Consider the following 25,717-nt stretch of genomic DNA (forward strand, 5'->3'; position numbering starts at 1 on the left):
CCAATGAACTACAGAGCAATTTCTAAACCTTCATTTCTATCTAAGGTTTTGGAGAAAGTAATGTTTGTTTTAGAAAAGTGCTGAATAAAGTTTTATTATTTCATTTTGAGAGACACCAGGGGGTCTGACAGAAAGGTCATAACCGACACAATGAGAATCATAAAAGGCCGACATTTCTTGCTACAGCCTCTCTCATCCTTATAGAAGTCAGAGTGCAGCTTTTGGATGAGGATGTTTGTGGTGTTGGTGCCAGTTTTAACACCAGTGAAAATGTGTGGAACCATTCCACATAAAGCACTCATCATTTAAAAAAGGAAGAGAAGAACTTTGTAAAAAAAACTGTCTAAGTGACATTATAGGAAATAAAAACCCAATGAAAATCAAATTAATAGAAGTAGAAAATGAGCAACAGTTCACAATCAAAGCACCACCTTCATAATCAACAACAGGCGCTCCTATTCCAGCTTGAACATGTCTGTCTATGCAGCTTCCGCACTGGATTTTATTGACAATAATTTTTGCTGCTGACTAAGGCAATAATGTTAATGCAGAGTTATGCAGAATCAGGTCTGAGGTCATTTTAAGTGAAATGATCAGGACTCATCAGATGACGTTAAATCAATTGACAAGATTATGATCATCCACAGAAACCAGGATGAAGAGGTGGCATATCCTTTGAGTTGAGTCTGTTGTCTGATGTTCAGTGTGGGAAGGTCAAAGATACAAATGACCCATTTCCACTGAGTGATATGGTTCAGGTTTATTCGGGCTGGTACGCTATAAACCTGTTCCACCAACGGGTCCAGGTTGGTACAGGGTGGGTTGAAAGACATTTATTTGCCTTTCACAATCGAAAACTCAGGTTGTATTTGTCAAATGTTAAGACCTGGCAAATATCAAATAACCTTTAAAGAGCATTTATTGTATATTGTTTTGATAATTATCATTTTTCCCCAGGTTCACTTGATTAACATAAATGACTAATTTAAAATGAAAAATATACCAGTGACTATTTTAAAATACTCTAAATTTAATGGCTGAATAAATAGTAAATGGTAAATAGCACTTTAAATTCCTATGAGTAAATTCTGCCTCCCAATTTCATATTTATAAAAGAACAGAGTGCGCCAAAGTACTATTATGGTTTTATGTCTAAACTCACTCAGCTTACATGATTTGATGTTATGTATGTTTATTTCATTATCTTACATCTTAACACTTATATTGCTAACATGATAAGTTATTCTTGTTTTTTAGATGGAAAAAAAAAAAAACAGGCAGCCTGAGAGTATCAGCAGTTAGTGTGCTGTGATGCAATAACCACTCTTCACCACTAGATGGAGATATTTCTCTGTGTTCATTAAGATGAATAGAGCGGCAGGGTGAGAGTTGCAGTACCACCAAAGCACCACCAGGTGGCACAAGAAGCTTTTAAGCATATTTTCTTAGAAATAGCGTGCTTTGGTTCTGTTGAAGTTAAATGATAAAGTAGTATAATTAAATCAGCATTTATGCACAGCAAGTTTTGTTTTTCATTTTATAGATTGATAAGGGCAACAGGTAGTATTAAAAACTATTATTATCTGATATTTAGCAGCTTTCTTTTAAGGATAATGAAAAATACTATGATTATCATTAAAGAAATAGTTATATTAACAATGTAATATTAAATTAAGAAATTAATTTAAAAATGTATATCTATTTTTAAATTTATTTATGGACTTGACATTTAGTTTATTTTTTGTTTGTTTACTGATTTATTTTTTCATTTTTCACTTATTCATTTCTACACTTATTCATGTATTTCTGCATTTATTTAATGATTCATCTGTGTTACACAAATAACATGGATCTGGCTAATGTGCTATTACTTTAACAGTACTATGATATTAATGATTTTGACAATCACGAATGACCATGTAAGTGGATTAACTGTTTATGTCAAGACTCAGCAACTCTGCAAATCTTGGGCCAATGTCCTGGAGGTTTTAGATGTTGCCCTGTTGCAAAGTCCCTGTTTCAAATCAATAAGGAGTCAAAAGACAACCTTTTTTTTTTTTTTTTGTAAGTTGACATTAAATTATTGAACACAGTTATTTGACAGCAAAGCAAAGTAAGAGGCATTAAAACTGGTTTATTTTCCTCTTTCATCAACACTAACCGGTCCAAGTCATGAATTAACCTAAAGTGCTAAAACACCTATCTGGCTAATAAAGAGAAAAAGTTGCGAGTGCTTACACCTCAGCAGCCAATCAGAAAGGATGATTTTGTCGTTGCTAAGCTAGGCAGAGCAGAGGATAGCACTGGAGCTTCCATTGGTTCATACGGGTCTTTTTTTTTTTTTTTTTTTTTTTTTTTTTTGACTGATTCCTGAACAGATGATGTGCCTGCATCCATATGGTACACCTCTGGGACTCCTTTGTGCTCGGACTGATCTGACTCGCATCAACTTTAAAGGCTTCCTCCTCCACTTTAAAACCACCTCATCCCCCCACCTATCGCAGCTGCTGCTGCTGCTGATCTGCAGGATGATAGGGAGTCAACACCATGCTGATCTGGCAAAGTGTGCCTTTCGTTTTGTATACAACTACCTCCCCCTCCTCCTCCTACTCCCTCCCCTGCAGCTTGTACACTCTCAGTTCCAGACTTTGTGTTTTGGTGAAAGGGACTGTCTCAAATGTCCTGTGCAGCCAACAGCAGCTGCTCCTGGACCTCGCCATTATTTGGCACAAAAGAGGAGTGAGGGTCCACCTTTGTGTAGGGCCCCTCCTGTCGTTTTTCTGCTCTTTGTGCCCATTGATGAGGGTGTAGAAGAGTTGGCTGTAGCTTTTGTGTGAGTTTTGTTTGGGTGAGGGTGTGCAGAACAAGCACATGCAGCCATCTGATCAGATGCACTAATGCTGTTAACACTAATCAAAATGTTTTCAAAATGTTTTTTTTTTTAATATAGATATATATAAATGTTTCTTTTTATAAATTTTCTCTTTGGAAGTTCAGAAAGGAAGCTCAGTTTACCAAAGCTCTGTGCTACACTTCATAGTCCACTTAAGATAAACTTATACTCACTGTGTTGGACTGCCTCTTTCCTTCATAACTGTCTAAACTCTTGGTGTCATAAATTGAACAAGGTGTTGGACACCTTCCTCAGAGGTTTTCTCCATATTGACATGACATCATCACACAGTTGCTGCAGGTTTGTCGGCTGCATCCATGATGAGAATCTCCTGTTCCACCACATCCCAAAGCTGCTCTACTGAACTGAGATCTAGTGACTGTGGAGGCCGTTGGAGTCCAGTGAACTCATTGCCATGTTCTAGAAAGCAGGTGGAGATGATCTGAGCTTTGTGAAATGGTGCATTATCCTGCTGGAAGTAGCATCAGAAGATGCTCCACTGTGGTCATAAAGGGATGGACATGGTCAGCAACAATTCCCAGGTAGGCTGTGGTGGTTAAACCATGTTGGTACTAATTGGGTCAAAGTGGGCCAAGAAAATATCCCCCACAGCTTTACACCACAAGCAGCCTGAAATCTTTATACAAGGCATGCAATTTTCACAACATTCTGAGCCTAGCATCTGAATATGGAGCTGAAATGGAGACTCATCAGACCAGCAACGTTTCTCCGTCTTCTATTGTCCAGTGTTGGTGAGTGTGTGTGAATTGTAGCCTCAGTTTCCTGTTCTTAGCTGACAGGAGGCACCCGGTGTGGTCTTCTGCTGCTGTAGACCATCTGCTTCAAGGTTGGACATGTTGTGTCTTCAGAGATGCTGTTCTGCAGACCTTGGTTGAAACCAGTGGTTGTTTGAGGTCTTGCTGCCTTTCTATCATCTCCAACCAGTCTGCCCATTCTCCTCTGACCTCTGACATCAACAAGACATTCTGGTCCAGACAACTGCTGCTTACTGGATATTTTCTCTTCTTCAGACCATTCTCTGGAAACCCTAGAGATGGTGTGTGAAAATCCCAGTAGATCACCAGTTTCCGAAATACTCAGACCAACAGCCATGTCAAGTTCAAAGTCTCTTAAATCTCCTTTCTTCTTCATTATGATGCTCAGTTTGAACTTTAGCAAGTCGTCTTCTCCACGTTGACATGAGTAAACATCAATATCTGAGTTGGCAAAAGTCCCATTCTGTATAAGAACTAAACCAGACTCTGCATAAACAGAAATGTTCAACTAAATCTGAGGTGGGAAAGGAAGGAAAGGTTTCCTGACTTTGAGGAAAGTTTTGTCCCCTTTACACCTCCACCTGCTTGCCTTCTTCTTATACAGGTAGGATCCTTCCATCAGGCCAAATCCTTGTATTGCCCCATGCTCCATTCTCAGGCTCATTGTAGGTACTATTAGTGGTGAACATGGGTCAGTATGGGCACCTTGTGTGGTCTGTAGTTACACTGTCCCATACCCAGTAGACAGCTTCAGTTCAACAACAGCCTTCTCCACCAAGCACAATGTTGCTGGTTTTTACAAATGTTCTTTCCTTGAACCACTTCTGGTAGGTTGTGCCACCCCAGCCTTCCTCCATCACAGCTTTGTTCTTGCTGAAGTTGCTCACGTTTCTGTTTGTTTTCTGTTTTTTCAGGTTTCAACACATCAGCATAAAGGATGATGTCAGCGGTAACACTGAACTATGGGCACGTTTTTACATGTAGGCCATAAACTGAACTCTAAACTCAGAAAGTGAGATTATAACATGAATGCCAGAATGACTAAACTGGCCCGGTTCCTGCGTGCAGCCTGGGGGGCTTTCAGGTTGGCTAATATAATTAGTGATTAAACTCATTGTGAGCAGAAGCAGGTCTGACGAGGATCCAAACCAGAAATTTGCATTAACAGCTGATGACTGAAGGACTGGGTGGGTGTGTGCACACATGTACAGACCTGACTGAGGACACACACACACACTAGGAGTGCGTTGTTTGACCCTGAGCCCCCTCTGGCCTGCAGCACAACAGCAGCAGCAGTCATATGGTAATGATGGAGGAAGATATTAGCATAGTTAAAAAGTGGATTAGCATAGTTATCAGACAGAGCAAGGCAGCAGAGTCCTGCAGCTCAAAAGTGGGGACAGTTTTAGACTTTTTTTTCAATAACGTCATTTCTAAAATAAATACGAATAACATAATTGAACTCACTGGTTTGGACTTCGACAGGAATGAATGACCTGCACACACACTGAGCCAGTCATTGCCATCTGCTGTTCTCCAGCACTGAAAAGGCTTTGGGAGGAAGAGAGGGGGGCTTTCATGTTTAAAGGACACTTGAGAAGCAGCATGTGGCTGCAGCAGCAGAGCTCTTAATGCTCAGGGTTGAGGCAGAGGGCAGCTGAGGTTGTTCAGGGTTCAGAGAGAGCACCAGAGGGGTTATTTTTAAGCTTTGTGCTTACAGGTTCAAGACAGGTGCTTCACCCCAACTTCAGTAGTTGCTATTTTAAGCTGTGCTAACCACCTCCTTACTCCAGACTTGACTTTGGTTGCATCTTCGAGCTGTCAGAAAAATCTCATGTGTATTACTCCTTTAAATGTTGAACTCTCCCTTTAAAGTAGTTTTTTTTAGCATGCTTCTTGCTGAGCTGAGCTTAGCGCAGAGATGTAGCAGTACGAGGATCCTGCTCCGCCCTGCTGTGAGTGTTGGGGGATGTTGTTGTTGGTCAGGATTTGGCTCTGAATGGATGAATGGCAGCAGGCTTGTGCCAGGCACAGGGCCTCCTCCTCCTCCTCCTCCTCCTCTTCCTTTTAAACCCTTTCTCCTTGTCATTAAATTGGTCAGCAGATGGAGTGATTGCTGGAGTGGTTGCCGTGGAAATTTAAAGAGATGATTGTGTTTCAGCTGGTCCTACTTGGTCCAATTTTTTCTCTTAATAAGTTAGAAAGAGTTTGTGAAGACAGAAAATTCTGAATATGAATGAAATCTTTACGTCTTGGTTTTTGTTTGGTTTATTTCTAATTCTAGCTAATCATATAAGTTCTAGTCTGCAGAATGAGGTATTGTGAGTTTATAATGAGGCGAGGGGGCTGCAGCAGCTGTTGAAGTCACAATAGCTGACAGTGACAAGCAACATGCAGGTCACAGTGACTTTTCAGTTTCAATCCAGACATGTGAAAGCCACTCAATGTTTCTGAATCACACATTAGAGAAAGAGAAGAAAAACCAACGTGTGCCAGGAGCAAAGGATGACCTCCATTAAGCTGCAGCTTCAATTTAAGTGACTTTCTTTGTTTTTTCTATTCTATTCTATTCTTCTTAGAGAAAGAACATATTCCAAAGAACAAACTATCAAACCAACAGTCCAGTCCAACTTGAGCCATATTTGTTTTCAGCAAACAAAAAGAAAAGATCCACTTAAACTACTAAAAAAATTCAGGAATATTCAATTTTTAGTGGTCCAGTCACTTCTTTTGGGTTTTTTAAGGTTTTTTCACCTTGTTAGCTCACAGCATGTTCTTAAATAAATACTTAAACAATAAATAGTTGTATATGTGCCTTAAAAGTTTTGAGAAAGTCACATTAGGTTCACCTGTAACAGTTGTGGTGCATTTTAAGTACATTGTGACATCATACAAAATGCAGATTATGCCTGTCTTTTTGTGAGTAGTGTCTATGTGTCTATGCGCCATGCAAGGAAAGAAATTACATAAAAACAAACCACAAAAAATAAGAAATTAAGCCAAAAAGCAGCTAAAATAAGCCCAGTTTACATGTATAAAACTATATGCTCATCTGGAGCTACGAATGAGGAGATATGGAGCATTTATCAAAAGATTTTGTCTCTAAATTCTGGGAAAGTTATAAATTTATGAATGGCACTATAAATGTAGCAGCGAAAGTAAGGAAACTTGTGTTGGTGGATTATTTCTTTGTTTTAACTGTGCTTCTTGAATATGAATCTTATATTGTTGGAAAACCTATTTTCTGTTTAAATGGTGAACCAAGAAAAACTTGCCAACTCTTCTCTGCCTATTCAAAACACTTTATTCTGCTGCTGGCTCTTGTTTGGTGTGATCACAGCTTCCCAAAAGTGAAATGTTGCTGGAAAGTGAAGTGAAAAGTTTCTCAGACTTGGAAGGCTCTGGGCAACAATTGCTCCAGGACTGTACACAAAAGATGTCTCTCTACTATCAAAATTTAGTCAGAAAGACATATTTTTAAGGTCAGGAATTTACATTGTGCTACTTTAAGCACACTTAGGACCAATCGCATTTCTCTTTTTTAGCTCTTGTCCTTTTTTCCCCTAGGAAATGAGATACCCTTTCTTTACTTTTATACGTTGTCAGTCGTTGTTTTGTCAAACAAACTGACAAGTATTTATGACACCCGAACGGCAACAAACTGATGACAACAAACAAAGGTGACATCTACAGCTGCTCAATTCTTCCATTATTGTTTCAAGCCTGGGCTGTGGCTATTTGTCTTCAAAGAGACGAAAAAAAGGAAAAGAAACATTATGTAATAATGTTATAATACACACTATGACGAATGTTAGCAGCAGTAGTAAGCTAGCTAACTTTAATGTTTATGAACATCATTGATTAGCAGTTAGCGATAAGTTAGCCATTTTGACAACATCCCTATGATGAGTTACACACCTTTCATGAAATGAACTTTGAAAATGCTTTGCTGAATGCTTCAGCTCCATTTGTAAGCAATAGTACATGGTTTTGATCAATTAAAGCCTCATGCCTTGTCTTAGAAAAAAACCCTTTCACATTATTTACCACATGTTAAATTCTCTTTTTCGGCTCAACAGTGACCTGGTGAACGGTGTCAAAGACATTAAACATGTGGAAGACATGAAAGAAACCGACCGCTTATATACTTACTTCTAAAATTATTACTGGATGTCTCTATTAGTACAAATAAATTACTTTTTTGTCCTAACAATTTCACGTTTTACCATAAGACATTGCTGACTTGTCTGATATTAGTTTACAAATGTCACCTCAATGAGCTTTGATGGCGAAACTCACGTCTCTCCATCACTGTATTAGTTTAGGCCTTGGTGATCACATGTCTACATAAGGCACTTCAACCTTCTTCCATTAACACACTAAATTTCACACTGAACTGATGCCTTTAAAGACACGGAAAGAAAATATTCCTGTGTAAAATAGTCGGATTCACTTTGAAGTGCAAAGATCTAAGTTACAGGAGCAGCGAGTTCATGGAGAGAAACAGGATATCGTATCAAGTGTAAAATGGCTGGAAAGGCAGTGAAAAGTCAGACTCACCAGACGTAAAGGTGTTTTTCATGGTACAGTGATCCCAAAAAACAAAAAACAAAACTCAGAAAAAAGGTTTTTAATAGAGACATGAGCATGTTGGACTATTCCTTTAATACAGGAACATCAAACTCTGGTCCTTGAGGTCCACTGTCCTGCAGGTTTTAGATGCTCCGCTGCCATGGCAAGGCCAGAGGGGGGACCTGAGGGGGCACAACCCACCCCTAAAATCTAACGGGTGCCACCTTAAGAATACAGAATAACAAATATTTGGTTTAAACAAATTTTTACCTGGATAAACCACCAATGCTCCAGTGCATGTAAATGCAGCATGTAATGTACTTCTATGTGTAGCTCTTCATTAACATGTTAATGATAATGAAGCAACGTTTATAACATATTATAACAACATCCTTTCACCAGCTGTTTATGACAATATTTGTCTGTTACAGCAGTTTACATGTTATTAACAGGATGTAAACATAAAATGATCAGATGTGAGGACTAAAGTTAATCAGGCAAAAATGATGAAGAAACACTGATCAAACTTGTGATTTGACTCAAAACTATGTTTTTCTAAATAAATAAAGTATCTGTTTGTACAATATTTACTACAGCCATTAAATCCGGGATCATCTAGAATAAACAATATTAATGAAAACAAATATCAGCTGTTAGCTGTTGCATAATTTACTTTATTTTTTATATCATTTGACCACTTCTGTTGGAATTATGAGTTTATTATTTACTATAATCTAGACCTTTTTTTTTATTTTTTAATAATTTACATGCGCCACCTTTTTCATGGTCTGTGCCCTTGCATCAAACATTTTCACACAATTCATATGAAATGGATCCAACAGCTTGTTGTTAAATTCTGCAAAATAACTCAGTAATTGGAGTCATGTGTGTTGAAACAAACATCCCAAACCTGCAGGACAGCGGCCGTTGAGGACCAGAGTTTCAGATCGATGCTTTATGGACTGTACGTACCTCTTCATTCAGAAACATACAGACTAGGACGAGCAGATTGAGACACAGCTTCTTCCTCAGAGATGTGAAATCTGTCTTACCACCATCCCTTCAACACACAAATACAGAATCATCTACCTCCTCCTGAATATTTTCTGACTGTTTGTGATGCAACTTGCACCATTTACTTACACCATTAGTCAACTGCTTATATTTGCGCACCTATTTTTAATTATTTATTTATTGCTTAATTTATTGTACTTTTAGTGTCTCTCTTAGTGTTTTTTTTTATTTTGATTTAATTTTATAGTGTATATATTTGATTTTAAGATGAGAGTTAAATTTCGTTATGTGAATGCATAATGACAATAAAGACTTCCTGAATCTTAACCTTAATAGATAGAAAATGAGGTGCCTTGAGGAGAAGCCTTGTTATGCTTTTTTTTTTATTTAGCCACTTATACTTTTACTTATACTTTATACTTTTACATTTACAGAAGATTTTCTTCTCTTACTTCATGTATGAAAGTGCTCAAAGAACGTACATACAGAGTTGAAGGGTTTGCTTTAAGTTGAGGATGACACAAGTATATATTTAAATTTTATGCATGCCGCTGATTAATCTGTGATTCTGTGATTTCAAGTGTAAAACTACAAAAAAAATATACAGAAAACTCAAAAAAGGTTCAAATCAGGAAGTTTCCCTCGTGTAAAAGTCACTTGTAAAGTCATTTTTGCTTCAGACAGTTCAAGTCAAGAAATCAAACAATCATTGAAGAAAAGTTGTTGTTTTATTCATCAGTTTTTATCTTTAGAAAATATAAATATACAGGAAACACATGAGATTATTTTGTATAAAGGTTCAGAAAATACAGTTTCTATTTTAACTATACATTTTGCCACAAATTAACCCAGTTTAATCTTTATTTTTCTAAATATTACTGGTCTACAGTTTCTGGTTATCTCGATTACAAAATGTCTTGAAACATGTTTTATTTTTTTTTTTTTTTTTTTTTTTTTTTTTTTGATGTTTGTCTCATAATTTCAACATAGGCTTTTTTAAAGTTCTAGAATATTTTCATCATTGTTAAATTTCTAAAGTGAAACCTTTAGAGAATTAAGACAATTCTGGAAAGTGGGAAACATTTCCGCTGACTGCAACTGCTGTCATGTTGCTCAGCAAAGAGAACCTCCTCAAAAAGTCCCTTTCTAAGTAGGCCTCTTCCTCAGCACCGCTTCTTCTCCTGCTGCGCGTGCTTCAACGTGCGACATTTGCTCTGTGGGACCACAGGACGCAGAACTCGCTTCTCCTTCCTCTCCAAACCTCATCCGCACAAAGAATGAGGGTCGACGTGTCGCTCTCGTGGCATGCCCGACCTCGTTCACATAAAGAATGAGAGTCATCTTGGCATGGACGGGACGAGAGGCGACGGGTTCACGGTGCGTGGGGGCCCTCCTCGGGCCGGCGCCGTGCTGCCTGGACGGGATTCCTCCTCAGGAGTATCCAGGGATGAGCAGAAACAGGATCATCCTGATCATCAGGATGAGTATTTCCAGATTAAGAAGCTTCAAAGCATCTGAGTGAGTCCCAGATCAACGGCCAGGGAGGCTGATCTCAGGAACCCAGTCGTTCAGACGGCGGCTCTCCTCACAGAACAGGTGCAGCTTCTCCAGAGCGGGGTCCTCCCAAGACCCTTCAGTTGGATTCTGTTTAAATAAGGAGAGAAAAACAGTTAAAATCACATGAATTTCTGCTTTGAAATGCTTTAAAAAGACTCTTTCTCCTTGTCTGAACTCTACGTACCGTGATGAGGACGCAGTGCGCATCTTCGAGCTGCTCCGCCTTGTCTCCAACGATATCAACCAGGCGCTGCATGTCGCTCACTCTCACGATGCTGATGTCGTTGTCGAAGCAGAAGGACTGGATGAGGGTGAAGTGAATCTGGAGGGCGATGTCGCACTCAAACTCCTCATCCATGGCCAGGACGCAGAAAGACACGCTGTCCGGGTCTCTGTGGACAAAGAAAACAGAGCTGCTGTTAAGACAACTGTCTTCAGTGCTCATACAGAAAGCCAATAGGTGCAGATTACTTACTCAGTCATAATTTTTGCACTCTCGTAGACCCCAACAGTGACTCGATCTTCACTCTGAGCAAAGAGCAGCGCTTCTTTCAGAGACTTTCCAGGAGAAATCATCATGTACTGCTCAAGTGCTCAGAGAGTCCAGAGAAGTGCTGTTTCAAAGACTCAGACAGCATTTATACCACATAGCCGGCACACGCTCACTTTCTGATTGGCTGCGTGGAGCACAATGGCAACAAGAGGCCGCTGGCCTCCACCCACCCTAAGGGACGCGTGCCCATAGAAAAGTCTCTGAAAGTCGGGGGTGGCTTAGGTTGAAAGGATCAGATGTAGAAACTCTCTGACCTTTACATGATCCTTTCAGCTTCAGCAGGAATAATAAAACCACACAGGAAGACCAGAATGCTGCTGTCAAAGTCAAAGAATTAGAGGCTTTTCAAACTGTGGAGGACGTCTTTATTGAAGTACTTCAAAAACAAAATGTTATTTTAGATTTTTTTTTTCTTGTACTTTTTCTCAACCTGCACAGGTTCAGTTAATTGATTATGTAGAAATGATGATAAATAGGTAAAGAGACAATTTTCATGCTAACAATGCAGTCGTGTGCCATTTATTAATCCTCCAACGTGTGTTAAAACAACACAGCGTAAGCAACCAAGAGGCAGCGTGTTTAAAGTCCTTACAACACCTGAGTAAGATGATGTATGTTCGGGAGCATGATCTAATCCGAGATCACTGAGTAACACGGAGCATATTTGTCATGAACTTGAAGCATTACATGAGTACAGGAACGCAAGGCATGTCCACAGAGTCCACTACAATAAACACTTTTTTCTTAAGACCTCTGTTGGCCATCATCAAAAACTATTACATGTCTGTCCACAACAACTAAGACTTGACATTAGATATATTTTAATTTAGGAAAAAGTCCAACACAAAGTGACTAGTTTTTAAATCATCGTTAAAACTGGTATCTGTTGTTATGTGGCCGGGTTTCACAGGACTTCATATCTGTCTCTACCATTTCAAGTTGTGCTTAACTCAAAGTGGTGGTCAGCCCGGCTCTTTGTGGCTAACATGTTTCCGATCACTGGAAGATACCTTACGTTTGCATTTATTTTGATAGTTCTAATCATTCAAAACTTGACTGAAGTTACTTCAGGATCCCTTAACTTGTGAAGGTATGAAAAAAAGGGAGTTAATCATAGGCTTTACAGAAGAACACTGAGGAAAAATGGCTTGCAAACCTTTAGTTAGGATCAAAAGAAGCTAAAAAGCATGGAAGACTTTGCAGTAATCACTGGGTAAAATGTTTATAAACCACTTTTCTTCAGCTCATTATGGTCCTGCTAATTTATTCAGAAAATTCAAGCTCATGGGGCAATAAAGGTAGAGTTGCCTTCTTCATTTACTAGCCAAGATCACGGTTGCTAGGCAAGTTAACCGACAGACTGGGCTTCTATGAAAGATCTAGACCATGATAGACCAAAACAGCTGTTACACTCACATGTATTTATAGGAACAGAATGTAGGTTTTGTCCTGAATTGTCTTAATTTCATCTACTTTCACCCATCCACATATAGAGTTAAAGAAGCTTTTCCATGAGTTCATCTGCTTGGCCGTGTAAAAGCTCGTATGAACCACTAGCTCATTTGAGACATCTGGGAACTGAACTAACGGGTTCTCCAATTCAAAGCTAAAATCTTTATTGGAAAATGTATAAAGATCTTTGTCATCACATAATGTAAGTTTTTTTTAAGATATTTAGTGTATGATTTCACATCTAAACTATGAAATTGCCTTTGACGTCGCCAATATCTTCAATACCAGCTACCATACTTGTCAAGGAGAAAACAGCTCAGTTCAAGTTCAATTTTATTCAGATTACGTTTTTCTGTCAGGGAGATTTTTATGAGGGAAAAGTGTTTCTTTATCAGTCTCGTGTCAGTCAGATCCATATCACTGTAACAGAAAACAAGGGAATGTCTTCATTAAATCATCGGTACTGTGCAGATGTTGGAGACACAAGTCTGTTCATTTAGGGCCATTAATGTAATGAGAGAAATTATAAACAGATTCTAAGATACAAATCAGAGGAGCTCTCCTCTCTAATAAAGTAGCTGGTAGTAGAAAGGATTTATACTTCAGCCATGCAGGGGTGGGTCTAGAAAAGTTTAGATGAGGGCCAGGCAGGGGCACTGACCAGGAAAAGGGGGGCTCAAATGAGATATACTTTATTTAAGATCTTAATTTTATGTAATATTGAACTGATTAGTACAACTAAAGTTATCATCTAATGTAAAAAAAAAGTGAAGTAAAACTCAAGTAAGCATCGGTTTGCTCTTTCTGTTGATACAATACAGGAAAAACGGGCAGATTTCAGGCATAGTCGCGAATGGTGATTAATCCTGATTAATCATGATTATTTATTTGTAAGCTGTGATTATTCTGATTTAACATTTTATTCACTTGACAGCCTTAATAATTATCATTTATGTGATGTTTGTGGTTCATTTTCGAGAAATATTGGTTATTTTCACTGATCACCACTAAAATCAGCCCCATGACAAGCCTACACATAAAAGGCTATTAGATAAAATAAAAACTGAATTTTAAAATTTGTGAAGAGATGCTTTATATATATATATATAATGGTTGGAGGGAAAGAGCATGTGCTGAGCAACACCATATTCATATATATATATATATATATATATATATATATATATATATATATATATATATATATATATATATATATATATATATATATTCCAAAGACAATTGAGAAGGATTTACTGGCACATTCAAACATGAAAATACTGAGTATCAAACTGGGGATCCGTTTAGATTTGATCCTAGCAGTTCTGCTCATCATCACAGTATCATCTCTTTTAGACAACCTTGTTATTTCTTTAGTCTTGTTAGCTGACTTTTGTTCTGTTCTCTGCTTGAGGTCCGGGCTCTGTTCAGGGTTCATCAATCCTTATGCTGCTGAATTTTATGCCAGTTCTTGTGTCATTTGACATACCTCAGCCTTTCCCCCTTGATTCTGTATTTTGGATCCAGATGCATCTCTCATGTCCCGTGTAAGGTCTTTGCTGGACTTTTTTGTATATTTTAAGAATGTCACTTCCACATACTGTTCATCTGCTCCAGTTTATCAGGCCTGGGACTTCTTTTTGGCCCTCAACTTCACCATTTTTTTTTATATAACAAAGAAAGGCAGAAAGAAAGAAAAGTCCTTTACGAATACCAAAGGGAGAAGCAGACACACACCAGCTATGCCAAGTTTTCAATTACCAGCTCTTTGAAAATCACCTTGTTGCTGCAAACTTTTTTTTCTTTTGGCTGTCAAAATGGGTTATTTCGGTACATAGATACCATACCATGCCATACTATACCATACCATACCAACTTCTTTAGAAAGTACTTTAAAAACAACCACAACTGGACAAAGTCGAACACAAAAAGATCAATTAAGCTCAAATAAAGAAACTGAGTCTCCTGAGGCTGAAAGCCAGTTAATAAAAATGGGTTTTAAGATTAATTTTTCAAAGAGATGCAACTACATAAATTGGAATAAAGATGTCTTTGGGACAGGCTGCTAGTAACAAAATGATAAAAGATTCAATATTTCCTAAGTTTTTATGTGTCAACACAACACTGCTTTATACCTTGAGTTTGGTGATTTTTTTATCCTTGAATTATAAAGAAAGGCATGAAGTTGCCTAACAACAAACAAAAAAGGCCTAAAATGACAGAAACTTTGAAAGACACTGAAAAATAATGGAAAGCTATTGTTCAAGATCACTTTTAAAAGTTGCAAAATACTCTGGAAGCAAAATATAAGTAAATGAGGAGTGGATCGAGGATTTTGCAGAGTACTTTATGTGGTTTTATGTGCAAACACTTGCAATATGGCATTGTTATACTTCCAAAGAGAAGTAGAAATTCAAAAACGTGATCAAATCATCCACAAACTGCAGTTTCTTATATTTCTGTAAGGAATAAACCAGCTGTGTGTGTCTTGTGGACTTTTTTAAACTCGTGGCCAATTTTCACAGCACGTCCTTCTTTTTTGGATAGGAAGTGGCACGCGCCGCTGCTTTGCATGCATAAAAGACGGCCCTCACTTCAGGCGCGTGGCATCTGGGGTTGTCTGCGTGCTTTATCTCTCTGCCTGCATCACTCTCCATAGCAACGGAGAGATACCATCTGTCCCTCGGGGGGAAGGTGAAGGGAGGGCAGACAAAAGACTACCAGGCAGCACCTGCTGAGCGTGTTTGTTAAGCTTCTGAGTGGAAAAAAACGCAGAAATGCAGCCATGCAGCACTTTATTTCAATATGTTGTATATTTATAACTCCACAACTAAACGAATTTGGTTGGATTTCTCTATCTGAGCAGCTTTGGCGCATCTAGCAAAGGTTTTTGGCTCCACTGAGGCGCCGCAGGCCACAAGGAAAAGCAGCTTTGACCACCAACACCTGTCGCGCGCATGGGGTGGGGTGTGTGGGGAGGTCCTCCGCCTGGCAGATGTGCTTCAGCAACAATGGGTCCGTATCGATTTGCACGCGCCTGCCCTGTGGTCATGCAAACTGATCCTTCCTAAAATAGATCAGTGTTACAATCTCTGTCAGCTGGATCCAAATCAAACTTTGGAGCAAAGCTGATGCGCAAACGAGTTTGCACCAAACAGACGTCGCCTAAAGATGGGGGTGCTGCAAAAACGTGTAGATAAGAGTTTTGTTGCCAAATAAAACACTTGGCATTCCTCCACGTGTTTATAACTCAAACTCAAAGTAATCTTTTTCTGTTTTTACGCGCAGGACATCGTTTGAAGAAATGTTCTATAGTAAAAGTTTGGACCGTCACCTCTCCTCTTTTGGGATTCAAATTTAATCAAAACTCAGACAGCAGCACTGCGAATGTGGAGACTTGTAGACAAAAGCTCAGGGAGCCCCCAGGGGTCCAAGCTGACCTGGGTTTATGGAGGGAGGAAAGAGGGGGAGATGGGTGGTCCCCTCATAGCGACAGTTCTCCATCTGCCGCTCTCTCTTCCACAGAACAATAGCGCAGAATCAATCACCGCCAACATGTGCCTCCAGTCCCCCCTCACCATCACCTCATCCATTTACGCAGTGGCAGCAGGTCTGACTTGATGCAAGATGATTCTGGATTGTCATGCAGATGAAATAGCAGAAAATAAGACGAGATATGAAGGAGAATCTGCTCCATCAGTGGTGCAGAGTTGTGCGTTAAAGTTCTAGTTTTTGGCTAATTTGAACGTCAGGAGATTGTTTTTGCTCACTTTGAGTGATGCTAAATACTTCCAAGAAAATACGGTGTGTTTTAGAAACTTGTTAAAAAGATTTGTGCATGAAAATGACGCAGAATCTGCGCACTGAATACCACCCCAAAAAATAGTGCAGACTTAAATCGACTTCCAATCCTCCAGAGTAAATAAATAAAAACAGGGCGGAGAATTTTGTGGACAGCTGATGGCCACGTGGTTTGCAATGGGCAGCAGCAGCATGCGCAGTTCTGGCACGCGCTGTCCATTTGCATTTGTTTGGAGGGGTCCCCTTCCTTGATAATAGAGGGACTTCAGCACGCACAATGAAGCGTTTTTATGGCCTGCTTCTAGTCCACAGATGGCATCATCCACCTGCCCTTTCTCTGTGCTGTTCATGAGGAGGGAGAAGGTTGGGGGGGTGTTCACACTTTCTCTGTGTGTATTCTGCAATACTATCACTAAAATACGTTATTAAACTGAAGAAAAGCATTGATTTAGATTAGTTTTGGTTAATATAATATAAGATTTGTTGTTTAAAACTTTAAGGCTAAAATGAACCGGAATGTTTTTAGAGGAGGATAATAATACGCTTATGTGCACTTTTCAGGCTTTAACAGGTTGCAAAATATATTCTTAGATTAAAATTTTACAAATGCATGGCAGAAAGTGCAGCTTGTGCATGATGCATCTCAGCCACAAAAGTAAAAACAAATCGAGGGCAATCTCATTTTAGCGACTTCGCAAAGAGTAACCAAAGTTATTATTATTATTATTTTAATTAAGTTATTTTAGTCTCTGCAGCTTGCAGAGACGGGGGACGTGCGCGGCTGCATGACCCCCTATCAATCTGCCACGAGCCAGAGTGTGACAATAGCATTATCATACCAATACACCATTCAGCTCCAGCCAATCAGGACACAGCGCTTTCACTGCTCCGCACGAGCGGCTGGCTATAAAACAAGAGGGTCTGCAGCTTTGAAGGGCATTCTGCTCTTCTCGCAGACCTGAAATCTCCAGCTGAACTTTCGCTAACTCTCCTGTTACGGGATATCTCCATCGTTTCCATCATGACTCTTGAAGAGGTCCTAATCCAGAAACCCGCCGAGCGCGCACAGTGCGCCGGCAAAGCCCTGGAGGAGGTTCTGGTGGCTGCTAAAGACAACGACTCTCTCACAGTTGGGGTCTATGAAAGCGCCAAAGTAATGAATCTGTAAGTATGGAACTCAAGATGTTACAGTTGAACACTTTTCAGAGATTCTGTTGTGCGTAAAATCTCATTGAGTTCTTGTTTTTGTTGTTTCCACAGAGACCCGGACAGCGTGTCTTTCTGCGTCCTGGCCATGGATGAGGAGTTTGAGTGCGACATCGCCCTCCAGATTCACTTCACCCTCATCCAGTCCTTCTGCTTCGACAACGACATCAGTATCGTGAGAGTGAGCGACATGCAGCGCCTGGTTGATATCGTTGGAGACAAGGCGGAGCAGCTCGAAGATGCGCACTGCGTCCTCATCACGGTACGTAGAGTTCAGACAAGGAGAAAGAGTCTTTTTAAAGCATTTCAAAGCAGAGATTCACGTGATTTTAACTGTTTTTCTCTCCTTATTTAAACAGAATCCAACTGAAGGGTCTTGGGAGGACCCCGCTCTGGAGAAGCTGCACCTGTTCTGTGAGGAGAGCCGCCGTCTGAACGACTGGGTTCCTGAGATCAGCCTCCCTGGCCGTTGATCTGGGACTCGCTCAGATGCTTTGAAGCTTCTTAACCTGGAAATACTCATCCTGATGATCAGGATGATCCTGTTTCTACTCATCCCTGGATACTCCTGAGGAGGAATCCCGTCCAGGCAGCACGGCGCCGGCCCGAGGAGGGCCCCCACGCACCGTGAACCCGTCGCCTCTCGTCCCGTCCATGCCAAGATGACTCTCATTCTTTATGTGAACGAGGTCGGGCATGCCACGAGAGCGACACGTCGACCCTCATTCTTTGTGCGGATGAGGTTTGGAGAGGAAGGAGAAGCGAGTTCTGCGTCCTGTGGTCCCACAGAGCAAATGTCGCACGTTGAAGCACGCGCAGCAGGAGAAGAAGCGGTGCTGAGGAAGAGGCCTACTTAGAAAGGGACTTTTTGAGGAGGTTCTCTTTGCTGAGCAACATGACAGCAGTTGCAGTCAGCGGAAATGTTTCCCACTTTCCAGAATTGTCTTAATTCTCTAAAGGTTTCACTTTAGAAATTTAACAATGACAAGAATATTCTAGAACATTATAAAATGTTTGAAAATGTCATTTTCCTAAAGGTTTCACTTTAGAAAATGGTTAAATTATTGATAGAATTATGAAAATTTGGTTGAATATTTTTAGAAACATATTTACTAAAGAAAAAGTATTGTAAAAAACGTAAATTTATCTTAAGATTGTTGGAACAATGTTGGAAACAAACTCATGTATCTTTTAGAAGTTTCATAACTTAGATAAAAAAAATGTTTAATAAAAAGTTAAAAAGATCTTTCTAATGAGTTGTGTTTTAATTTTTCTCTTGAAAATGTGTGTTTGGACACAGATGGTGATGAGTCAGAGAAGGAGGGGACGGGACAAAAACTACACAGAAAAAGTTTCAGACTTGGTAAATTTGCATTGGAAAGCCTGTCATCTGCTCAGAGGGTCCCTCCTCCTCCTCCTGCAGACCTAATCTGCATGTGTATGGAGCACAATAGCGCACAATAGCGGAGCTCCATGGTCCGTCAGCGTACAGAGCGGCTATTGTTTGTCCCGCAGATGTCTCCGCGGACACGCCGCACCATCTGCCGCTCCGTGCAGGTGGGGGTCGGGCAGGGCATGTCTGGGCGGAGACGAAGAAGGAGGAGGTTGATGAGGGGGATAGGGGGTTTGTCAGGCCAGAGCGGGGAGGTTTGGCTGGTTTAGGCTGGTTCCTCTGCGTATCATCTGGAGTTTTGCCAGCTGCTGTTGTTTATTCTCAGGCACTTAGTGAAAAGTTTGGTAAACAGGCCACAGTGTCTGACCAGCTCTGTTTGGGTGGAACCAGGTGGTGCAGAGCAGGAAGTCTGCAGACGCCATCAGGATTTTGAAACACTTTATTATAAGAAAAAACTGACTTAAGTTTATCACTAATAAGCATTTGTCTTGCTGTTCCTAGGTTTGTTGTGGATAATTAACTAATTATTGCCGTGGTTTGTTATAAACTTATAAAGATGGGGTGGCCAGAGCAAGACTTTATTAGGGGGTCCATATCCTCTAACATGCACTGTTGTGATAACTGTGGTCACATTAGAGCAGGGGTGCCCAAAGCCGCTGCTGTTTCCTGCTTCAACACACCTGATTCAAATGAAATAGATCCAACAGCCTATTAAGTTTTGCACAATGACTCATCAGGTTAAGTCAGGTGGTTTTGGAGCAGGGACACATTTAAAACCTGCAGGATTGTGGCCCTTGAGGACCGGAGCTAGCCACTCCTGCATTAGAGAGACATGAGAAATAAAACATCCTTACGTTAATAATCTGGATCACCAAGTGGAAATATTTACAAGTTCAGAAAGGTCCATAAAAGCTAAGTTTTTCTGGCTGAGGCTGCTGTCTGATGATGGTGGTAGACTGGATCTTTGTGTCTGACCACAATGTCTTGCATGGTGAGTTCTACATTGGGATTGTTGATACTGGGGCTGAGCTCTCCCCCTGATCTTAGTTTTCTTTTTTAAAAGTATTTATTGCCAACCCAATTTCCAAAAGTTGGGAGGTTGTGTAAAATGTAAAAAATAAAAATAATAATAATAATAATAATAAAAACAACATAAAAAACCCCATAAATCCATATTTTATTACCAATATAGCATAAACAACCTTTCAGATGTTGAAACTGAGACATTTTATCATTTCATAGGAACTATGAGCTCATCTTGAATCTGATGGCAGCAACACATCTGTAAAAAGTAGTTCCAGGTTGGTGTTTAGCGTTGTGTAGCATCCCCTCTTCTTTTAACATCTGTCTGTAAACATCTGGGAAGTGAGGAGACCAGTTGCTGGAGTTTTAGGAGAGGAATGTTGTCCCATTCTGGTCTGATGCAGGATTCTAGCTGCTCTACAGTCCTGGACCTTGGTTGCTGAATTTCTGCTTCCATGATGCTCCAGATGTTGTGTATTGGTGAAAGGTCTGGACTGCAGGCAGGTCAGTTCAGCAGCCGGATTCTTCTCCTGTGATGCTGCTGTGATGGATGCAGGATGTGGTTCAGCATTGTCTTGCTGAAATCTGCAAGGCCTTCCATTAAAAAGACGCTGTCTGGATGGAAGCAGATGTTGCTCTAAAACTTTCACGGACTTTTCAGCATTGATGGATGTCAGCTGCCCACGCCATAGGCACTAATGCAGCCCTATACCACCAGAGATGCAGGTCTTCAAGCTGGATGCTCCCTCTCCTCTTTAGTTTACAGGACATAGCGTCTATGTTTTCTAAAAAGAATTTAATATTTTGATCCTTCTGACCCCAGAACCGTTTTTGATTTAGCCTCATACCATTTTAAATGAGAAGATGGTGGTGTTTTTGGATCCTGTTCACATCTGGCTTCTTCTTTGCATGATAGAGCTTTAACCTGCATTTATGGATTTCAAGGTGATCTGTGTTCAAACAGTCATTTGTGGAAGTCTTCCTGAGCTCATGCAGTGATTTCCAGGCCTCTGAAAAACATTTGAGTCAGATCATTTAAGAGGAAAACAATCTTTTATTTACCATAAAATAATTTCTGTCCTTTCTTTAGTTCATCAGGCACTTTTACATATATCGTAGACGACCTGAAAAAGTTGCATTTGACATAATGGAAGATAAAAAGCTGCAAACTGTAAAAACAAAAAAAACAAAAAAAACAAACTACAAGTCACTTTTCCATCAGCAGCCATATCAAATATTAAAAATTGCTAGTTGTTAATATTTTGCTATAAAAGCAAATGTAGAAAGCATGACCAGCTTTGTTATGAATGATCAGCCTTCTATGAAAGCACGCAGAACTTGGAGGTGTGCCTGAGGCCCCTGTAGGCCCGGAGCCCCTCCCTCTTGTGGTCCCTCACCATCCCTCGGACCACCGGCGGACAGTCGCAGCCTCTCCTCTTCTGGACTCGGTGTAGCAGGATTTGGTACACGCCGGTGACGGGGTTGCGGCTGTCTTTGAGCTGATTGTTCTGTAGGTGCTCGGCGGTGAAGCCAAGCTCCTCCAGCTCGATCTTCACATCCTCCTCATCCTCAACATTGTCACGCTCTGAATCCAGCAGGCTCTGCAGAGCATTCTGCGGTTCGGAGGGTGCCAACGACCAGGGAAACTCTACAGGCAACAGCCAATCGCAGCCCAGCATCTGGTCGACGGCGCAGCGTTCAACAGGGGCCGGCTTCAAGATGCCCTTGATGAGTCGCTGGCAGGGGCCAGGCACCCAGGGGGGGATGGTGTAGTTGCCTTCGATGATGCAGCGCCGCAGCTTGCCCATGGTTTCAGCACGGAACGGCATGGTGCCGGTCACCATGAAGAAAAGGAGGACCCCCATGGCCCACACGTCTACCGGAGGCCCCAGGTATGACTCGTCCTTGAAGAGCTCTGGGGCAGCGTAGGGTGGAGAGCCGCAGAAGGTGTCGAGGGCGTTGTTACGGTTGGACACCCGCGTGCTGAATCCAAAGTCGGCCACCTTCACGCAGCCGCTGCTGGTGAACAGAACGTTCTCGGCTTTCAGGTCTCGGTGGATGATGTTGAGGTTGTGCTGCAAAAACACAGACAGTAGAAGTTTCTCAGATTGTGCTCTAATCCGGTGGATAAGCTACGTGAAGGACCAAAAAGATCACCAACCATATATTTGACAGCAGAGAGGATCTGCGCGAAGGTGATCTTGCTGGTGTTGTCTGACAGTTTTCCCTCATTGTAGATCCGGTTGTGGAGATCGCCTCTCCCTGCATACTCCAGCACCAGGTAGAGGCGGCTTGGTGTCTCCACCACTTCATACAAACGGATCACGTTGGGGTGCTGCAGGGACTCCATGTTGACAATCTCCCTGGAAAGCAGACGCTGGGCCTGAGAATCCAGCCTCATCTTGTCCAGGATCTTTAGAGCCACTTTGTCTGCAGAGGGACAGAGTGATATTTTGTCATGGGACAGGGATGCAGCTGAAGACTTGTCCACTAGGTTATCTGCTGGGAGTGGAGCAGGAAATGAAAACATGGATGTAATTGTTTAACAGAAATTGTTAAAATTATAATTTAACTGCACATGTAGAGTTCAGGAAAGAATGAATGAAGCTAAATCAGAGCACTTGTCTGTCTTGTTGGCAGTCAGTCAGGAATGAAAGAAACATCATAGCTTGGATCTCTGGCTGGGTCTGGAGGTCAGATCTCATCCACTTCAGACTAAGAGCTCAGTATTTTGTTTGAGTTAATACGATTATGCATTGTGAATCAACAGGTATGTGCCTGTACAGATTGCAAACAAAGTCAAAAGTTAGAATGAACTGTCCCCTGACAGCTGTCCAGACAGGGCAGGGACATTGGCTGCACCTCTTAATATGAAATGGACTGACTTGATGAGGAATCAGTTCATAAATTAAAACCTGAAGGTTATATATTTGCTGTGTTGTAAATCTAAACCTCAGCTCTCAAACTAATTTGTGAAAAAGAAAGTGGGATAGGTTACCTATTTACAAGCTGGGTGTGGATGGTATATTTGCAAATTAGCCACTTCAGTGGACATTAGCGAGTCATCCAATACACTGCCACTCACTGAAGAATAAATAAATATATTACATAATTTAATATGTATTCATACATTATAATTACCATGTTTGCCTCAGTGATAACAAATTGTACGACCACATTTTATAGAATAGTTAAATTATATAAATAGGATGTATTGTTTTATAAACTAGCTACAAATAAAAAGTAAAATAATATTACAAATAAAAAAGAATCACTGTACGTGTCTGTAGAAGTAAAATATTGTGGAAAAAATGTGGCTGAGGGTTAATCTCAGTCTTTCAGTCAGGTTGAGGTCCGGACTTAAGCTGCTACTGTTTGGGATCATTGTCCTGTTTCATGACCCAGTTTCAGCCAAGATGTCGCTGTCAGACTGATGGTCTCACATTTGGTCTTTGGTATCCAGAGGAGTTCATGGTCCACTCAATAACTGCAAGGTGTCAAGATCCTGTGGCTGCAGAACAAGCCCAGATCATCAGCCCTCTGCTGCCGTGCTTGCCAGTGTTTGTGCTGATATGCTGGGGGCATTCTGATCAGACATCTGTACTTTGGTCTCCTCTGTCAATTCAATTTCAGTTTATTGTTTATTTGGCGGGGGTAATGCACAATCACACCACTGCACCGTTAGCTAAAAGCTAATTTACATCTGCAGTCCCTGGGCAGGACACAGGACAGTGTTCCTGGTGTTTTGTAGTTTGATTAGATGATCGGTTAATCAAGCTGATCAGCAGCACCTGGTTGTTTCTTATCCTCTTAACTCCCATCGAACCAGTAAGGGTGGACTTCCCTTTTCACACATTTCTGCTTTGTTTTTGTTAAATTAATAATAAAATGTTGTAATATTTCATGTTTTATTGTTCTTTTGAAGTGTTATGTACCTCATTTAAAAACAAGATGTACCAGTAAGGTTCAGAAGTATTTCAGTGTACTTTAAGAAACCTTTGCTTCAGATTCAGTCAGTTAAATTCAGCTGTATTTATGCTAATAGATCATATTGGGTTAAAGACAGAGGTCTTAATTCTTAATATATTCTAGGAAGTTCTGTTTTCGTACATAAAGGAAATGAACTTAGCAGTAAGTGTGCTTTAATAAAAGAGGGGTGAGATGAAGAGATTGATGAAATATTTCTCATACGACCATCACATTAATTTACCTTTAGTCAGGGCATGGAAAGCCAGTTTGACCCTGGAGAAGGTTCCATAGCCGATCTCCCCGCGGACCTTGTAGAACCCAACCCTGCGGCCAATGATTAGCTCCTTGATAGTCTTCTCATCTTTGCACATGTCTGTGGTGAGCTGTTGGAGGGGGGTGAGGCGCTGCACGGGGTCCTCATCCTCAGGGCCGCCGTCAGAGCTGTCCGTCAGGCTGTAGAGGCTGTGGACGAGCTTTGTGCTCCCCACCTGGTACTGACCTCCAGGCATCTCTGCAGCAGGCACCATAAATTGAATGAGTCATAACACATATTAATATACAAAAAAAGTTACAGGAAGAATAAGGCTCTAAATGAAATGACTGCTTGGACTAGAATTAAGCATTACGAAGAAGCTGAAACAAGGGAGGGATTCAAGAAAAGTCATAGAGATTCTGAAGGTCAAGAGAATTAAAATGAGAACTTCTCTTACCAAGAGTCCAAACTGCTCCCTTGAATCAAAACATGGCTACAGTCTCTGTTGCAAATTATACAAAAAAGAAAAAAGAAAAAGGAAAAAGTTCCTCTTTTGGTCCAGAAGGACCCAAAAAGAAAAGATTCACTTACATGCTGAGGTCAGAAGAACACCCATCTTAGTATCCTCGTCTTTCACTCCAGCAGCCAAGTGCATAGTGATGGCCAAGCACACCAGAGACAGGTGAGGAGGAGGAGGAGAAGGAGGGGGGGCATCTGAGCCACGAATCAAGTGGGCAGTCATCATGTACATCCCAGACCACACCTACTCTCCTCAAACAACGAAGGTTAAGATGGTGTCATGATCTCTAATCCTTTTTTATTTTAGGTCTGCCCCAATCAATTCAAAGCTCCAACATCAAAACAAGGAGGGAGAAAACCCCACACGACAAACATACATGTATTTGTATTTACAGAGTATGTAATGGTGATGCAGATGACACAAAACACACCTGAGTGAGAAGCAAATGTCTGCAATGTGAGTTAAAGCTGAGCTCTTTGGCTTTCATGAAGTTGAAATGTTATGCAACAGCATTACCTAATGTTCCCATAGAGATTAGCTCTCTTCCCCCTTTAGACGCCGGCCGAACAGCACAGATAAACAGATTACAACGCAACACCTCGGGAGGCGGAGCATCTTCATTCAGGTGTGTTGTCCCTGTGAGGAGCGGCAAAGGAACAAGGAGGGGCGGAACAATTGTCTCATCATGTGGTGTCAACACAAGAGCAAGAGAACAATGAAATCTTTTTTTTTTTT

At 40.7% G+C, this 25,717-nt stretch overlaps 3 protein-coding genes across 5 annotated transcripts; 1 reads left to right on the forward strand and 2 right to left on the reverse strand.

Annotated features, from left to right (window-relative positions):
- Positions 1 to 10,112: 10,112 nt before the first annotated feature.
- Positions 10,113 to 11,388, reverse strand: LOC121630437 (growth arrest and DNA damage-inducible protein GADD45 gamma-like). Its single transcript, XM_041970721.1, has 3 exons — positions 11,288 to 11,388; positions 10,997 to 11,204; positions 10,113 to 10,899 (listed from the first exon to the last, which is right to left on the reverse strand). The coding sequence occupies exons 1-3, from the start codon at positions 11,386 to 11,388 to the stop codon at positions 10,786 to 10,788; spliced, it is 423 nt and encodes a 140-aa protein (XP_041826655.1). The 3' UTR covers positions 10,113 to 10,785.
- Positions 11,389 to 17,575: 6,187 nt separating this feature from the next.
- On the forward strand, positions 17,576 to 19,003 carry gadd45gb.1 (growth arrest and DNA-damage-inducible, gamma b, tandem duplicate 1). Its single transcript, XM_041970212.1, has 3 exons — positions 17,576 to 17,782; positions 17,879 to 18,086; positions 18,184 to 19,003. The coding sequence occupies exons 1-3, from the start codon at positions 17,640 to 17,642 to the stop codon at positions 18,295 to 18,297; spliced, it is 465 nt and encodes a 154-aa protein (XP_041826146.1). The 5' UTR covers positions 17,576 to 17,639; the 3' UTR covers positions 18,298 to 19,003.
- A 2,005-nt stretch (positions 19,004 to 21,008) lies between these two features.
- nim1kb (NIM1 serine/threonine protein kinase) lies at positions 21,009 to 25,615 on the reverse strand. Of its 3 annotated transcripts, none has more exons than XM_041970480.1 (4): positions 25,054 to 25,615; positions 24,451 to 24,720; positions 22,402 to 22,670; positions 21,009 to 22,315 (listed from the first exon to the last, which is right to left on the reverse strand). In XM_041970480.1, exons 2-4 carry the CDS (start codon positions 24,716 to 24,718, stop codon positions 21,560 to 21,562), a joined length of 1,293 nt encoding a protein of 430 aa, XP_041826414.1. In that variant the 5' UTR covers positions 24,719 to 24,720; positions 25,054 to 25,615; the 3' UTR covers positions 21,009 to 21,559. The 3 variants fall into 3 exon arrangements, with proteins under 3 accessions (XP_041826414.1, XP_041826413.1, XP_041826412.1); XM_041970479.1 differs by having other exon boundaries at positions 24,920 to 25,615; XM_041970478.1 differs by having other exon boundaries at positions 24,451 to 25,615.
- Positions 25,616 to 25,717: the final 102 nt, after the last annotated feature.

This window comes from Melanotaenia boesemani, chromosome 19, assembly GCF_017639745.1.
Source record: "Melanotaenia boesemani isolate fMelBoe1 chromosome 19, fMelBoe1.pri, whole genome shotgun sequence".
NCBI classification, from domain to species: domain Eukaryota; kingdom Metazoa; phylum Chordata; class Actinopteri; order Atheriniformes; family Melanotaeniidae; genus Melanotaenia; species Melanotaenia boesemani.

Coding starts and splice junctions, on each gene's coding strand:
- LOC121630437 (XM_041970721.1), bottom strand. CDS start 11,388: ATGATTTCTCCTGGAAAGTCTCTGAAAGAAGCGCTGCTCTTTGCTCAG. Junction 11,205..11,287: donor AGTGCAAAAATTATGACTGA/GTAAGTAATCTG, acceptor CTTTGTCCACAG/AGACCCGGACAGCGTGTCTT. Junction 10,900..10,996: donor CGCACTGCGTCCTCATCACG/GTACGTAGAGTT, acceptor TTATTTAAACAG/AATCCAACTGAAGGGTCTTG.
- nim1kb (XM_041970478.1), bottom strand. CDS start 24,736: ATGGTGCCTGCTGCAGAGATGCCTGGAGGTCAGTACCAGGTGGGGAGC. Junction 22,671..24,450: donor TTTCCATGCCCTGACTAAAG/GTAAATTAATGT, acceptor GTCCCTCTGCAG/ACAAAGTGGCTCTAAAGATC. Junction 22,316..22,401: donor TCTCTGCTGTCAAATATATG/GTTGGTGATCTT, acceptor GTGTTTTTGCAG/CACAACCTCAACATCATCCA.
- gadd45gb.1 (XM_041970212.1), top strand. CDS start 17,640: ATGACTCTTGAAGAGGTCCTAATCCAGAAACCCGCCGAGCGCGCACAG. Junction 17,783..17,878: donor AGCGCCAAAGTAATGAATCT/GTAAGTATGGAA, acceptor TTGTTTCCACAG/AGACCCGGACAGCGTGTCTT. Junction 18,087..18,183: donor CGCACTGCGTCCTCATCACG/GTACGTAGAGTT, acceptor TTATTTAAACAG/AATCCAACTGAAGGGTCTTG.